Source organism: Solanum tuberosum, unplaced genomic scaffold (assembly GCF_000226075.1).
Source record: "Solanum tuberosum cultivar DM 1-3 516 R44 unplaced genomic scaffold, SolTub_3.0 scf00144, whole genome shotgun sequence".
Lineage (NCBI taxonomy): Eukaryota > Viridiplantae > Streptophyta > Magnoliopsida > Solanales > Solanaceae > Solanum > Solanum tuberosum.
The window spans coordinates 435463-452372 of record NW_006239074.1 but is presented as its reverse complement, the minus strand read 5'-3'; the positions used below and the strand labels follow the sequence as shown (position 1 = coordinate 452372).

Sequence of the window (16910 nt, the reverse complement as noted above, 5' to 3'; positions counted from 1 at the left end):
GAGAATTAAGAGATAGTGGTTGATTTGGAGTGAAAGAGTTATTTAAGCAGATAATTAATCAATAATAGTTTTAAGGGATGTGGGTATCTAATTGTATTTTCAAATAATATATTAATATATGATATAAAATACTAAAAGTGATAATATATGTAATTGTTTAAAAGTAAAGATAATATTAGTATATATAGTAGTGATGTATGTCTAATAAGGTAGTTTATCCAAGATTTTATATGGAACTTTTGTCTTGCTCAACATAAATATTTTAAAGAAACTAAGTAATCTGTGGGTTTTGAGTTGAAGTTTTGTCTGTAAGAACTAAGTTATGCCTTTTATGCATAACTTGTGGGTTCTAAAACTGAAGTTTTATAATTTGTGGGTTCTCAACTAACATTTTGCTTCAATAGGTATTAAGTGGCATAACGTGTTATGCCTTTTAAGGCGTAACTTGTGTTATATTATGATATGTAAATATAAACTTATGCAAAGTAAAAATTATTTGTTTATTTTAGTGTCATGGCACCTTAGACCACTTATTTCTTACTTATAATGCTAAAAGACAAAAATTAAAGACCATTAAATTTAAGGACATCGATTAAAAACCAGCCCAAAATAAGACCAATTTAAAAAATATTTTTAAACAACAATTAGTATTTAATCAAGCTTTTAAAAGTGATTTCTAAGTGTATTTTACAAAGTTTTCTATTTGTACTATAGTAGAATGATGAAACAAATACAGAATAAAATAAAGATGAATTAACTTAAAGAGAGAAATTATTTTTGTTGTTCTTCCATCAAGAGACAAGTCCAATCCAACAGTTAAATCTTATCATAGTGAAATGATACATTATATTTGAACTTGTTTTTGCTTTAACTGTGATGAGCACAAAATGATATCAAAGAAAACAAATATTGGTAATGTAGATGATGAGCTAACAACACACAAAAATCTCAACTACTTAAAGCAAAAACCTATTCAAACTTTTTTTTTTCTTTATATGAACTCTTTATCTAATGGCATAAAATGCACAAATCCTCCTAATTTTAGCATATTTTGTTTTTTTCGAGACGAGAAGAGGGAGCAGCCCTTGGCTTGATCATCCAATTCAGTCTGACAGACATGCATGATTTCTGTAGTCAAAGCAAATTTCACAATGGGATGATCATGTTTTGTCCTCTTCCGCGTTTAGGGAACATGAATCTCCCACTGGAAAAAGATCTCTTCATCCCCATAGGAGTTGGCACACAATATGGTAATCTGTTTACTTCTTCTTCTTCCCCTACTTCTTGTCTTGATGTTCCAACATCTCTATCGTGAAACGGGCAATTCCCCATTTCACAATCTTCATCGTGATCAATCTTTAGTATATCAGATATAGATAAAACACCTCGCGACACTTGATCCATTGATACTGATCTTCTTATTAGTAGATTCATATTTTGTGTTATTAGCCTCTTGGAAGGAACTCTACTTTCTACAACTTCTTCTTCATCATCTTCCTCTCTGACCCCCATTTCTATATCATTTTCAGGTTGGTTTTCAGAGGATATTTCGTTCATCAAAGGAGGTTCGATAACTGGAGGAGGTAATGGAGGTGGTGCAGCAGTTACAAACACTATATTAGAGCGACAGAGAGGGCAATTGGAGTGAGATTTCAGCCATGTATCGATGCATGTCACATGGAAAGCATGGCTACATTTTGGTAAAAGTCTAAGGCTTTCATCATCTAGAAATTCACTCAGACAAACAGAACAATCTGTTCCCTCAGCTAATCCACTTCCTTTCTTGTACTTAAACACCATAATCGACTTGATCAGAGATTCGTCTAAACCTGTTGTGTTCACATTCCATGCTTCATGAATTGACGGATCATTCTCTTCTAGTTCTGAATCATTAAGATGATTCTCCCGACTTCTTAAACCAATCCTGTGTCCACAGCATTTTGACATTATGACATAGTAGCTAACTAGAAGGAAAGCACTAGTAAGAATTCCGATGATCCCGATAACTAGAGGAGAGAAATTTGGACCAGAATCATCATCAGCTGGGAAGTCAAATGGAGGTGGAGGGGGGAAGATTATATAACACCATTGTGGGCAGTATAAACTGCAGAATCCTTGAGAACAATCCCTTGTGCTCATATGTGGAGGTGCCCAAGTTCTTGAACTGTTTACAGACACCATTTATCGAACTCAAGAAAAACAGACGAGAAAAAGAAACTTAACATCACACTTTCAAAGACAGTAATCTTGACACACTAAATAAAACAAAATTGAAGTGAGGACTATTCCTAATATACTGATATAAGATGGAAGTGAAGAGCAATGGATGAATGAAACAGAGAGAAATTATAATGTTTGCCTTGAAAGGGTGAAGGTGAAAGAGGGGAGGCAGAGATAAAGTTGTTAAATGGAAAGCAAGGAGAATAATAAACCAGGAAGGGAGAATGCTTTGTGATAGGTATTTTACCTTTAGTTTTCTTTTCTTTTTTTCCCTCCTTCTTTAACTTGCTTTATTATTGATAGTGGTCTGTTGACTAATCATGTTGATGGGGAACTCATCAAAGTAAGCAATGCTTTGATTATGTTTTAAGCCACTTTAAACTAACTCTAAACAGTACCATATTACTTATATATATGTTGCATGAAATTCTGTGATTTTTATATTAAGATAACTAACTCACTAAGTTGACCTTCTAAGTATCTTGATCCTTAAGCAGATCCATTCCAATCACTTCCATCAAGAAAGTAAACAAATCTTGTTATTCTAGCCACTAAATTCGATCCATATATCTTTATGTATGATTTGTTTAGTTTTTAAATTATTTCATTAACTTATTGAATACACAAAGTAAGCACCATTAGAGAAGAGCACACTTGTAAAATCAACCAAAAGTATTCTTCATTATCTTTGTCACTTTGACATTGGAAGTGGGAATCTTGGCTATATAGCCACTTGAGAGAAGAAGTATATATTCTCTTTTTGGTTCTTGATAATATTTTGTCCAACAAACACTACTTTTTTAAAGTTTGATATTGTTTCTTTGGCCTTTCCTGTGTCTGGTTCTAAATATTGATCTAAATTCTGGCAGTGGATAGGGCGTAAATGAAGTGAGGTAAACTAAAGGAGCGAAGAGAATGTAATTGAACTGAAATTTACCAGTCATAAGGTATCTTTCCTGGATAATGTGGGTGAAAGAATTTAAGCATGGTCAATTATGTAGCATTTCCAAATTGTAATACCAAGAAATTCCTCTCCTCGCACTCATTTATTTATTTATTTATTAAAAATCTCTACATAGGTTGTTGTATCAATACTTGCTTTTCTTTTTCCGCTGAACGTCCAAATAGCTTCTTCAGCAGGAGGTCAATAATCAGTATTCCATTGGTTTCTCATTTTCCTTTTACTTTCCAAGTTCGATTGAAGTTTTGCAAAAGAAGAAGATAATACTAGTCTAACAAACTCAACCAATGCCTTTGAAGAACTCTTTGATTCCCTAAGCAAAGACAGATTTCCACAGAAATTCATGCTTCAGAAAATGTAATGACTAGTGTAATTTCCCAAATATCAAGGACATCCAAGATAGAAACAAGATGATACATTGAACACATAATATTCCTGTTCTTGTATCTTGTCTATATACACCAAGGGAAAGATATGTTGGCATGATCATCAATTTCAAGAAGTCATAAGTGAGAAAAAGACATTTCATATGCTGCTGCATATCTCCCTTGTATAATTGTAATAAACACACTTGTAAGATAACAGAATGAAGGATGATAGTTTAGAGTTTGCCAAGACCAGCCAAAGCAACTCTCTTGAATCCATCACATATTACCTTTCCAGGGCAATCATTGATCACAGAAAACCTCCAAGATAACATGAACACGGTTTATCCACAAGAGTTGTATTTTAACTCATTTTTCCGGGTTCGATAGTGAACATCTCATTTGTAACATGAATTATATAAACATTTGGTGAAGATCCTTTCAATAAGCAGAAGAGAATACAGAAAATATAAGTGAAAATCATATAAAGGGTGTATTTTGTATGTGAAAATCGTATAATGTAATGCAAAACTTGACCAATGATACCTGTCTTTACATTTTTCTCATGAAGATTGACATTAGATCAATAAACAGGGAAACAAGATAAAAGGCCACCAAAGTATGACCAAACAAACACGTCAAATAAAATATATTTGGAGTCTACAAAAAATCTGGTTATCATGTAACAGTCAGCAACTATGTGCATAAGTAGAAGAAAAGTCTGGTTTAAACAGGACCTTGATGATCCATAGAAGTGAAATCAAGGGAGTCATCTAAGGCTCTTCAGGATTTTCCTGGGTCGGTGCTTCTTCCTTGTTTTCAGATCCATCAGCATCCCTTTCACTGAATTTCAAGCGAATTGGCCGGCCCATCAGTTCCTGCATTTTTAAATTAAGATGTCAAACATACATCACAGTCTTGACATTTACAGTACAAGGATTTCAAAAATAGTAATAAATATATATTTTCCATAAGTCTCTCTACATATACACCGACAGCACTTCCCACAAGTATGATTTTTTCTTATGATCAATTACCATACTTGTGTTCCAGTATGTACACATCTAATGGAAGGGAATTTTTGAAGGAGCGTCAGATAAAATCAGTGGAAAATCCAGATTTATAGCCATTGGCAATTCTAATATTTTCAAGACTACTGGTTAAGGCATCTGAGACATAACCATGTTTGTGCATGATCCAAACAAAACTCAAGAACTATATAGGCATTCGTAATGCAACACAATTTGGTGACATGTTTATAAAGAAATTACACTACTTGAAATTACTTAGAGAACCAGTAGTAGGCTATCCAACCCATGCACCTCAAAGATACTCCGTGCACTTTATACCTTGAATCCGAACAATACAACCCAAGGCATTTTCTTGTCAATTTTTTTTGCAAGTGTTAGACTATATCTTATCAAAATTTACACTGTGACCAATGCTGCGTACAATATGGTTCTGACACTAAGTCCCAGTTTCAACGAAGTCTCTGACAAATTTCGTCTAACATATAAACAATAAAAATGAGATTGTGTAGCTTGTTTAGGTATACCTTTCCATCTAAAGCAGATACTGCAGCCTCTGCTTGTTCTTTTGTGTCAAATGATACGAAACCATACCCAGCAGCTCTTCCTGAAGCATTGTCAAAAATTACCCTAGCTGAAATTGGATTGTAGTTTGCAGAGAAGAATTCTCTTAGTTGGGTAGACCTCACTTTCCATGCAAGATTAGAAACATAAAGTTTATGTCGTGCTTCCCCTTGGGGAGGAGTTGAAGGAGGAGGAGCTCCTGGAGGTTTCTTAAATCGCTTCGCAAATTCTACCCTGATGATTCTTCCTAATACTTCCTGTACCACCAAAACATGGACAAAGAAGGGTGAAGACACAAACAGGAAAAGGGTAAAACAAAAGCAATAACGCAAAGAAACATACACATTAAATGAAAACCAGAGGTTGCATTATGAAAAGAGTAATCCCTTAAGACAAACAAAAGGGAAATCTAAGCACTAATTTCATGCTTATGTACTTAGATTAAGAAGTGAGATTTCATCCAGCTCATTGGCAACTAGGATGCATGTAATCTTTAACATAAAAAGTGTATCTCAATCCTCAGAGACAGAAGTAACCCATTCATTGTTCAATGAATTAGCTTCTGTTAGTGACTTTTAGATGTCAGTGAGATACAAGCTCTTCATCTTCAAATCAAATGATCCATGTCACATTATGACCCAAAAAAAGTTGATCTCTGCATTTGCATTCCTTTAAGTGTGATAGCAAGTATTTTTTATTTATTTATCAGAATGAATGTGATAGCAAGCCTATTTTCTTTTCTTTTCTTTTCTTTTTTTCAGAATGAATGTAATACCAAATGTTCTCTACTACTGGATAATGTAAAGCAACATACATCCAACCAAGCAAGAATAGAACTATACCAAGCTACACAGAAAAAAATATCAGATTGCACAGATCTTTATAATTACTTAAAGACCAATGAAGTACTTTCACTTACACTCTGTTTGGATCATTGTTACCCATTGTTTCATAATGTATTGTATTGTATTGTACTCTATTGTACTGTACTGTATGGTAGATACAATGTTTGGCTTGACTATATTGTTTGTTGTTGTTTAATAACATTTTAATGTACTGTATTGTAATTTATAAATTTACTAAATTATCCTTAATTATTCTAGGGTAGGAGGTTTGACTAGAATTAAATAATATAAGGTAAAAGGTAAAATAGTATTTTGAAATATTATGTAAAGATATAATTGGAAAAAGAAATTAAGTAACAATGGGAACATACCAAATCGGTTGCTCCATAAAATAGGGTTTTCATTGTTATGTAACAACAAAATTTAACAATACAATACAATACATTTTAAGTAACAATCAAAACAAACATTGTAGGTATAGTAACGATACAATACAATACAATGGATAACAATGATCCAAACAGAGTGTAAGCAGCATTAAACAGGTACATCATCAATCAACCCCTGAATTATTGAGAATGCTCTATTCAGTATTTATCAATGCTTACCACAAACATTTCTTAATGTTTTAACACAAGGCACCTCATGTTTTTATATTGTCCTTTGCTACACATCTTTGCTTTTCTCTCACTCTCAAACTTAATTCTTGAAAAATTTAAACAATATCTTCCACTACAAAGACAACCAATCTCACAGGAATTTTACTGTTGTATTGACCTCAAAAAAATACACAGATATTGCTAACTACAAACAAACATCAATTATTTCTTTGTAGCATAATATCAAATGCTTCATGTTTTATCATGTAACAGGAAAAATAGCCAATAAACTTACATAAGAATCCAATTTGTCAATTGCAGCTTGAGCTTCTTCCCCAGAAGACATTGTCACAAAGGCAAATCCTCTACTCTTTCCATCTTCGGTCTTAATAATCTACTAATTCAACACCCAAAAGGTAAAGACTTAACACCTTTTTTTCAACAACAACCAGATAAACATACACAAATAAAGAAAAATACCTCAACATCATCAACAATTCCACATTCAGCAAAGATGTTCTTGATATCAGGAACAGTCAAAGACCATGGTAAGTTTAGAACAAAAAGCTTTCTTCTTAGATTATTCTTCTGGGGTTTCTCTGTTTTCTCTTCTTCTTGTACTGTTACAGGTTCAGTGACTTCAACTGCTGAGCAGTGAAGTTGGGAGCATTGTTTTCTTGAAAGAAGAGGAAGAATGGATTTGAGAGAAAGATTAAGGGAATGGTTGGAATTTTGGAGTTTAATTGAATTGGGAAACAATGGGAATTTGAGATAAGAGGAGGAGGAAGGAGGAGGAGATGAGAAAATTGAGGATGCTGCTAATTCAATTGCAGCCATTGTTTGTGTAACACAGGAGTTTCAAGCAAGGGGAAGGTCACAAAAGATACTGCAAGGTTATAATAGTCATTTCATCCGTTTTACTCCCCCAGTTTGGAGCATTATTGACCACACTATAATTTTGATAACAAAGGCAAAATACATATCCAAATACATGTTATAAATTGATTGAATTGTCTGGATTGTCCATTAGATTTATTCAAAACTTAGGGCTCGTTTGGCCATGCGATATGATATCATGATATGGAATCATGAGATGAAATTGAAGGTTTGTTTAGACATGTGATATGGAATTTTTGTGTTGTATATTTTCTCATAAACATAAAAAATCGCATAAGTTGTAAAACTATTAAAATAACCTCAATTGTTTATTCAATCTTATCAAATAAACAAAAAATTATGAAATTGCATAATAAATTATTACAAAGTTATTTGTTCTCCACTTAAGTAATTGTTTCATCTAACTTTAATTTAATAAAAAAATTGAACATAAATTGTAGTGTACTAGTCTTTTAATATAATCCTTCCACATAGTACGGCCAATTTCCTCATGTTGAACTTGCATTTCTCGATCATGTGACCGAGAAGACGAACCAACATTGTTCCTTTGATTGAAATTTATTAATGTGATTGAAATTTTACCTTAAATTTTACAATCGTAAGGTGTGAGTTAAAGTGACTATATGTTGGTGAGAATAATAAATTTTATGTCGGTGAAAATAATAAATTTTAAAAAGTAATGATGTGATTATAAATTTTATTTACATATGAAACAAATGGTTAATAGATATAATGTGGGATTGTTTTAACAAAATATAAACTCATGGATCAATTATTATATTAAAATATATCAAAATCATGATGTGGAATTACCATATAATTTCATATCATGGTTTTTGAAGAATATGGTATCACCTCTCATGATATGGAATCATGAGATGGAATCAGCGTAAAATCGCATGTCCAAACGCTGATTCCATCTCATGATACCATATTGTGATATGGTATAGCATGGCCAAACGCCTACTTAATTGTATTCATGTATATATATTTCCAAGGTGATAAGAACCCTTTGGATAATTATGTATCTACTAGTTTGTGACTTTTGGGAGTGATATCTCAATACCATAAATAGAGATATCACTCACCATTTGGAAGACACAATTGAATAAAAAGAAAAGTTGTTATGAATCAGCCCCAACCCAATAACGATACTAACAAGTATATATCACATGTAGAGCTGTCAAAATGGATTTGGCCCACTAGGCCGGCCCAACCCAACACTTGAATTAAGTGGGGTTGGGCCTAAATTTTTTGGTCTATTTCAGAACGAGGCTTTTTAGCCCAACCTCATTTAGCCCCATAGCCTCGTAGGCCCAACCCGCAAGCCTCAGATGCCAGCCCGTGGGCTATGAATATTTAAAAATATTTTTTATATATATTTTTAGTATTGTTTTATTTGTAAAGTTTTTATCAATAAATATTTTTAAAAATAAAAAAATGAAGTCTTTTAAACTAGCTAGTCTTTTGTGGGAGGAATGGTGGAATGATCAACATTTTTTCGCTAAATCTTACGTTGACTATTATGTATTTTTGTATGTATTCACCGAAGTGTGATTCATAAATGTATTTTTGTAAGTATTCACCGAAGTGTGTGATTCATAAATGAAAATTTGTATGTTTTGATGTCGTGTTCATAAACGTCAACGTTCGATACTCTTAGATACTCTTTCTAAGCAGTGGCGGATTCATAAATTTTATTTCATGGGTGCTCAATTATTTTTAATTTGAGAATTGCTATATAAAGTGGGTGCTTAGTTAATAAATTTGAATGAATTATTAGATATTACAAACAAATATTAGTGTTTATTGCAAAAGGCAATGGGTGCTTAAGCACCCATAATCCATAACATACATCCACCACTGTTTCTAAGAGAGTAATATTGTTCATTTTTTGGTTGAAGGGCCAATCCATTCCAACCCGTGGCCTGCTTAGGGCTGGATTGGGCTGCTATTTTATAGGCCCTATAATTAAAAGGGTCAGCCCGTCCCAACCCATTTAACTCTCTAGCCCGTTAGGGTTGGGTTGGATTGGATTGGGCCAGCCCATTTTGACAGCTCTAATCACATGGATAGGTATTGGGACAAGTAGGCCCAATACAAGGAACAAGGTCAGGCCTTCACAAAGGATAATTTGAGATCCACATTGAGGGTATTGTTAAATAGAACATGGCATCACTATGAGAGGGCATCGTATGAATTATGTGCAATGGCAGTTTCTGTGTTTCTCATCCCCAATTCTAGAGTCTAAGTTTCTGATCTCCATTCATATCTCTATCCTTAGTTACTTGTTATTTCAGTATTTTTCATTGTAATTCGATAGTTTGATTATTGCAATTAGAATATTAAAGTTGTAATAGTGTTCTAGTCCCCTTATTAATATAGTGAGGATTTCGGTTTGTTACATTGGTGCTTTCATTGACGTACTCTAATGGAAGTCGTGGTTTTAGATCGATTTAGTGGCAACACTGATCCAGAGGACTGGATACAAAACAAAGTTTTTCATTGTTGTTTCTGTTATAAAATATTTTTTTCGTCTTAAAATACTTGTCATATTTTTTTATTTATACACCCATTAAGAAAGTAGTATTAATTAGGAGGAGTGTTTGACTAATTAAATCTTATTTATGCCTTTAAGATATAATAATCTATGTTCATTAAGTATTTACTCTATTTATGTGTCATAATTGAAGTAATTGTAAGGTTAAGTACAATTATTTTATTTTGAATTTACAAGTATTTTGAAACTGCGAGAGTATCAAAGAGAAATTAAGGAAAATGAATGAAAACAGAAACCAAAAGGTACATTGGTGAAGGATCTCAGTGTAGATGCAAACCTTGGAATATATAGAAATTTGAGACACCATAACCCTATGCACTACACAGCTCTATGACAGGATGTGGGACATAGAGTTTTGATTCTGCTCTATGTATCAACAAATTTCTTCTTTCCCTTCACTTTTGTTTTCTATACAACCTGTTCCCCTTTTAAAAAAGCTGCACATCTAATATCTACGTTAAAGCTCAACTAATCCATATTCACATATTACAAAGTCTATTTTTAGGGCAACACTTTCAACATAATTTCTTTTCATATCTGAAGTTCGAACTCAAAACCTCTTATTAAGATTGAAGAGATCCCAACCATCCCACCACAACCGATATTGGTATCCGATCCCCTTTATTTTTTTTAATAAAACATGTTTTCCTTTAATAGTTTCATGGATCCAAAGTAAGGAACAAAAAGTGACTAATCACCCTAGATATCAAGAACTCTTTTTCTCTCAATCTCCATTCTCCATCTCTCTCAATCTTTCAAAATTCCTTAGAGAAAAAAAATAATCAAGAAATGGCACTAAGTAACAATGTGATAGGGTGCATTAACTTTGTAGCCATGTTACTTTCAATTCCAGTAATTGGTGCTGGAATTTGGCTAGCAATGGAACCTGACAACTCTTGTGTCAAAATTCTACAATGGCCAGTAATTATATTAGGAGTTCTTATTTTAGTTGTAGCACTTGCTGGTTTTATTGGTGGATTTTGGAGAATTCCAGCATTATTAATTTTCTACCTTATTGCTATGCTTATTTTAATAATATTGCTAGCATGTTTGGTGGTATTTATTTATATGGTTACTATTAGAGGTTCTGGTCATATGGAACCAAGTAGAACATATTTGGAATATCATCTTGAGGATTATTCTGGTTGGCTTAGAAGGAGAGTTCAAAGTTCTTTCAAATGGGATAGAATTAGAACTTGTCTTAGCTCTACATCAATGTGTGCTCAATTGAATCAAAGTTATAAAATGGCTCAAGATTTTTTTAATGCACCTTTAAGCCCTTTGCAGGTATGTTTTTTTTTAATTTTAGTATTTATGTTTTGAATTTACTTGCATGAATTCATGGTTTTATGATTTTTTAAAACTCATATAAATGTGGCACATGAGAAAAAAAATTAAAACTATTTGGTTATACATTGTAGTCAATTTTTACTTCAACTTTGAAGTTGAGTTTGAAAAATTGGTTCTCATCGCTCTTTTTTTAAAGTTAGGTAAATATTTTGTCACAAAAACTTCAACATTTTTTCAAATGAAGTAGATGTCTAAATATAATTTCAATTTTAAATGTCTTTTTTCAACTTAACTTCGATTTATTTTATTTTTAATATCACAAATTCATGATGTCCAAATGCTTACTTAGAAACCTAATTCTTTTTTCTTCAAGAATATATCTTATGAAGATTTTATTTGTTTATTTACTATTATTTGAACTTGAAAAAGAAAGTACTACGTTTACTTTTGACGCAATGTTTTATGTATATTGTATAGATCTTGTTGCTAGTAAAATATGTAGAAATTTTGTAATGCTAATAAAACTATTTTTGTACTAATAATATTGTGTTGAAAATGATTTAAATAGAACAACATGAAAAGTGAGAATTTATAAAGTAGATCCGAATTTGTTTGTAATGGAAGCTTAGTTGAAGTTTCTATTAGAAATGTTTTTAAAAGGAAAACTTTATTTCCTTAGAGAAAAACCTTTTTTAAAACTTGTGATTATACCTAGAGTGATTCCCACATCAAAACAAGTACTCCATCTAAAGCATAGACAAAGAATTAACATTAAGCAAACAGGCTTTATTAATTTAAAGGCACAAGAATCTTATTCCTTTTTCATGTGGTAATATGCCTAGGATTAACTTCTTTTTAGATATTACTCCTTTCGTCTCAAAATAAGTGTCGCTTTAAAATTTTCAATTATACTCTGAACTCCTGAAGTATTAAAGAACTATATCTTGTTAATATTGTTCTATTCTCAAGAAACATCTAACAAATAGGATTAACTTTAGTAAACCGTACCTTTTTTTTTAATGAGCGTGAAATGAGCTAAAGCGACACTTATTTTGGAACAGAGTTATTCTCTAATACTCTTTTTTTTTGTTTCATTTTGCAGTCAGGGTGTTGTAAGCCACCAACACAATGTGGTTACACATTTGTGAACCCAACATATTGGATTAGCCCAATAAACAATGCAGCAGACATGGATTGTTTGAATTGGAACAATGACCAAACACAACTTTGTTACTCTTGTGATTCTTGCAAAGCTGGATTATTGGCTAATTTGAAGAAAGAATGGAGAAGGGCTGATATTATTTTGCTTATAACTCTTGTTGGATTAATTTGGGTTTATTTGATTGGGTGTTGTGCTTTTAGAAATGCCAAAACTGAAGAAATATTCCGCAAGTACAAGCAAGGTTATGCTGATACTTAACATGTAATTTATTTAAGGCGGATTCAAAATCTAGAATTGGTGTGATTATATTATATGTATGCTACTTAAATGTTGTTTTTTTCTCCCACTAGTATACATATTTTGAATTGAAAATAGTGAGTTCAGTTGAACTCGCCCTAAATGCCTCTGTCCTAGACAATTCTGCTTATTGATTTTGTTAATTTGATGTTTTTGAAGATTGTCTAGTTTCAAGTAATTTGATTAACTTTCAAATAATTTTCCACTCAATTTCCATCCCTTTTTTAAAAAATATCATTCGATTCACTTTCAAATCTTTGGATTCCTTAATATTGTTCATGTTGAAAAAATTAACCCCCGACCCCACCCCTCCAAACCAACAACAACAACCATAAAAAAAATATGGAAAACACTTGTACCTACATGTGTGCCGCAGTTGATTGAGTTGTTCATCTCTTAATCAAATGTTTCGAATTCGAGCTTTAGATATGAAAAATTTCTTGGTAGGAAGTGTTTTTCTCTAATGTGGCTCTACGCTGTGTAAATTGAAAATAGTCAGACTCCAATATGAGTACCGGATCACGAGTGCGAAACAAATAGGGCATTGGGATTGATGTCTTGACTATTTGGTCTGGAAAATTTGACTTTAGTGGTAGCACGAATTACGAACAAGAACAGTTTAACATCATTTACGGGACGCGCCGAAAGTTAATTCTTTTTTTACTATTCCCTTCAAAAATCCAATTAAAAAGAGACATCGTAAGAAGTAATTATCTTGTGTGGGTCATTTCTTTTAACTTCAATAATCATAGGATGTTGCTCCATATCTTCTTTTAAAAAGATTAAGCTATGGTAAGTCTTCTTAATGCACAACAATTGGCCCAAAATTTTGCAACATTAGGAGCCTTGTGATTTCTTTACTATACATAGCAATAGGAAAATGGAGAGGAGATTACGAGGGAAGAATTAATAACTTTTCATTAATAATGATAGACTGTATGCGTCCACTAATAGTCACTGGATCAGGTCCCTCGACAGAATATAAGTGTAGAAAGTAAATGACTCGAGGTAAAACACACAAGAATTAAAACTCTTTAATCCTTTCTCTATTACTGTAGCAACTCTATTATAAGCAAAAACTAAGCAATAACTCTATTGCTCACTAAACTAACTAATTCTAATAGATTTAGATTTCAACTACCCGACATAGCTAACTCTAGCTAAGAATCGTAAAGCTCAACAAGAACTTCAAACAATCCAATTCCTTTATAACTTAGGAATAGATCTGACATGATTAACTACTGAAATACAAACCCTAGCAACAACTAAGAACAATGATAACTCTACTTTGTCCTCCGACCGTTCTTGAGCAATATTCCACTGAGAGAGACTTTTGCTTTTGAAAAAAATAATTCTTCTTACTTTTTATTTGTAAAAACTTGATCCATGTCAATGGAGAAAGGCATATTATAGGATAGGCACAAACATACGAAACAATTCCATTAGAAGAGGGTTTGTTGTGTTGTGGGAGACGTGCACCAACCACAACAGGTTTTGCAGATGCAGGCTTTTGGACAGTTGTAGTTTTTGTTGTACGGAACTCTCAGTTTCATCTAGGATCAAGTCCAAAGTTTGTTTTCCATCATCAAAACTCCAGATGCTCAGACACAACTTAAATATAACAACTTTCCCCTTTTTGATGATGACAAACTAATACTCAGCCTCTTCAACTTTCTTTCATTCCTCCTATCACCAGTTCTCATATCAGGAACTGAACGACCTGTCTTGCCTTTAAACACAATATATAATGTACAATTTTCAAGTTATTTAGCCATTAGTCAATAACATTATTATGTACAATTTTCTTTTATTTTCTCCTCGACCTATAACTTGTGTATTTTTTTCCAAATGCCTTCCTTCTATTCAACATCTAGCATGGTTTAGTTAATGATTGTCTTTAAATTCTTTGTGAATTACTATGATACAAAAATATAAACTTAGACTTTACAAATATATATATATATATATATATTACCTTGAGAGACAAAACATTAATGACCAACAGAAAATAGCGAAAAATTGCAAGTGACCCTCCATTCAAATCAACTTCTTGACATTCTTAGTTTATTTGTTGATAATAACTCAATAGTGGGTTGAATTGGGCTAGTAATGTAATCTACGACTCGACTTTTTGTATCAGTTAATTTGACTAACCCTCTTAATAGAAGGTCCATTTACATAAATAGCTACTTATGGTATTGTATTTAAAAGTTGGCCACTCTTATGGTATTGTATTAAGAAGTTGGCCACTTTTATGGCATTGTATTTAGAAGTTGGCCACTTTTATGGTATTGTATTTAGAAGTTGGCCATTTTGAAATCCAGATTCCAGAACAGTAATTTAAAGTTCAAAAGTAATCATCTGATCTGAAATTTAAAATTCAAAACTAATCACTCCTACATTTAATTTCAGCATACATACTTATATAGTAGTAATAAGAAAAGAGATTATAAATGCGTTAGGAGCTATTTTGTTTGTTCAAGTTTACTAAGTTAGCTTCCCTTATAAGTTATATCTAAGTCGGATCCAAAAGGCTTATTTATTTACATCTATTATATATTATTATGTAAAATTACATGCTTTTCCTTTTGAATGAATCGATTTATACTTTTTACCCTTTAGCAATAGAATACTATAATAGGAAAATAAAAAATAAAAAAAATCTCGCAAAAAAATAATTTATTACAAGGTACTCCCTCTGTCCCTAATTACTTGTCCACTTTTGAATTAACACACCTATTAAGAAAATAATTATTGGCATAGTGAGTTTACCATTTTACCCCTATTAATTATGAAATTGATGTATTAAAAATTTAAGATTTTCAAAGAGTTCTACCTTTTTCAAAGTAATTAATTGAGGGTATAATAGGTAAAAAAATAATTGTCCTTTCTTGATTTGTTAAAATGGACAAGTAATTAGGGACAACTATAAAAGGAAAAGTGGACAAGTAATTAGGGACAGAAGGGATTATATAAGGAAAAATCCTTTTGGCCATAAAAATTTGGCCATAATTTGGTCAGAATGAAAAAAAGATATGTTCACACTATAAACTAGTTTATTTTTGGACATTTTTACCCTTTAACTTAAATATTACTCTCTACGTCCACTTTTATTTGTCATGTTGCGCTTTTCGAAAGTCAATTTGACTTATTTTCAAAGTTAAATTAGATTACATTAATTTGATTTTATAAACAAAAAAATTAGATATTCAAAATCTATACGAAAAGTACTACATATTGCAATTTTTTACATATCAATATGATGATTAAATATATCTTAAAATGTTAGTCAAAGTTTTTAAAGTTTGACTCTAAAAATGAAAGTATGACAATTAATGGAAAGTATGACAATTAATGAGATTAATTATTGATGATTTCATAGTTAAACATGGAAAAGGAACCAAAAAATTCACCAAAGAAAACATAAGTCTCACCCACTCTTCTCACTTGAAATTTTCAAGATCTAAAAAAGTAATAAATAATATATATATATATATTACAGTAGTAGTAAAAAAATAAAAAAAATATATCTCTTTTTCAATTTCAAATTTTTCCCCGTTTTACTTATTTTTTGTTTATTTATTTTCCATTTCTTATTTCTTAATGATATGAAATTTTTTGAAAAGTATAAAAGAGAGTAAAGTGTAGATTATCTATTTAAATTTATAATTTGTAATCGTGAAAAGATAATTTATATCTAAATTTAAATATTAAAAATTTATATCAACAACACTCAAAAAATAAAATCTGAAATTGACCGAGTTGGCTAAAACAATTACTCTTATTTATTTTAAAAGGGAGTTGTTGTTACGCATTGATTTTCTAGAAAAAAATTAATGATAAAATATATTTTATCCAATTATACTCAGAATATATGTGAGCAAAATATGATGAAAACTCAAATTACCATCATGTTTCCTCTTATGTGATTGTCTTCATATCTTCGATTGCATATGAATCACATCATACACAAATAAAGATTCATTAGAATTAATTTTTATTTATTATTTTAGTACTAGAGACATATACAATTTTTTTTGGATAAAAACATTGATGGAGCTTCATTGAAAAATTATAATAACACGGAAAGGATATAGAAAGTTCTTTATGATTTCAAAATAA

The 16910-nt window shown here is 31.5% G+C and overlaps 3 protein-coding genes across 3 annotated transcripts; 1 reads left to right on the top strand and 2 right to left on the bottom strand.

Annotated features, from left to right (window-relative positions):
• Positions 1–818: 818 nt before the first annotated feature.
• Positions 819–2467, bottom strand: LOC102600372 (RING-H2 finger protein ATL52-like). The gene has a single exon (XM_006352884.2). The coding sequence runs from the start codon at positions 2179–2181 to the stop codon at positions 1147–1149; it is 1035 nt and encodes a 344-aa protein (XP_006352946.1). The 5' UTR covers positions 2182–2467; the 3' UTR covers positions 819–1146.
• A 1683-nt stretch (positions 2468–4150) lies between these two features.
• On the bottom strand, positions 4151–7547 carry LOC102600274 (28 kDa ribonucleoprotein, chloroplastic). Its single transcript, XM_006352802.2, has 4 exons — positions 7063–7547; positions 6878–6976; positions 5102–5395; positions 4151–4424 (listed from the first exon to the last, which is right to left on the bottom strand). The coding sequence occupies exons 1-4, from the start codon at positions 7417–7419 to the stop codon at positions 4320–4322; spliced, it is 855 nt and encodes a 284-aa protein (XP_006352864.1). The 5' UTR covers positions 7420–7547; the 3' UTR covers positions 4151–4319.
• Positions 7548–10574: 3027 nt separating this feature from the next.
• On the top strand, positions 10575–12928 carry LOC102599940 (protein TORNADO 2). Its single transcript, XM_006352801.2, has 2 exons — positions 10575–11326; positions 12432–12928. The coding sequence occupies exons 1-2, from the start codon at positions 10829–10831 to the stop codon at positions 12747–12749; spliced, it is 816 nt and encodes a 271-aa protein (XP_006352863.1). The 5' UTR covers positions 10575–10828; the 3' UTR covers positions 12750–12928.
• Positions 12929–16910: the final 3982 nt, after the last annotated feature.

What these genes read in the sequence shown, in the direction of transcription:
- LOC102599940 (XM_006352801.2), top strand. Translation starts at nt 10,829, where the DNA reads ATGGCACTAAGTAACAATGTGATAGGGTGCATTAACTTTGTAGCCATG. An exon ending in CACCTTTAAGCCCTTTGCAG is followed by an intron (nt 11,327 to 12,431) that starts GTATGTTTTTTT and finishes TTCATTTTGCAG; the next exon opens with TCAGGGTGTTGTAAGCCACC.
- LOC102600372 (XM_006352884.2), bottom strand. Translation starts at nt 2,181, where the DNA reads ATGGTGTCTGTAAACAGTTCAAGAACTTGGGCACCTCCACATATGAGC.
- LOC102600274 (XM_006352802.2), bottom strand. Translation starts at nt 7,419, where the DNA reads ATGGCTGCAATTGAATTAGCAGCATCCTCAATTTTCTCATCTCCTCCT. An exon ending in GAATTGTTGATGATGTTGAG is followed by an intron (nt 6,977 to 7,062) that starts GTATTTTTCTTT and finishes TTGAATTAGTAG; the next exon opens with ATTATTAAGACCGAAGATGG. An exon ending in TATCTGCTTTAGATGGAAAG is followed by an intron (nt 4,425 to 5,101) that starts GTATACCTAAAC and finishes TTAAAAATGCAG; the next exon opens with GAACTGATGGGCCGGCCAAT.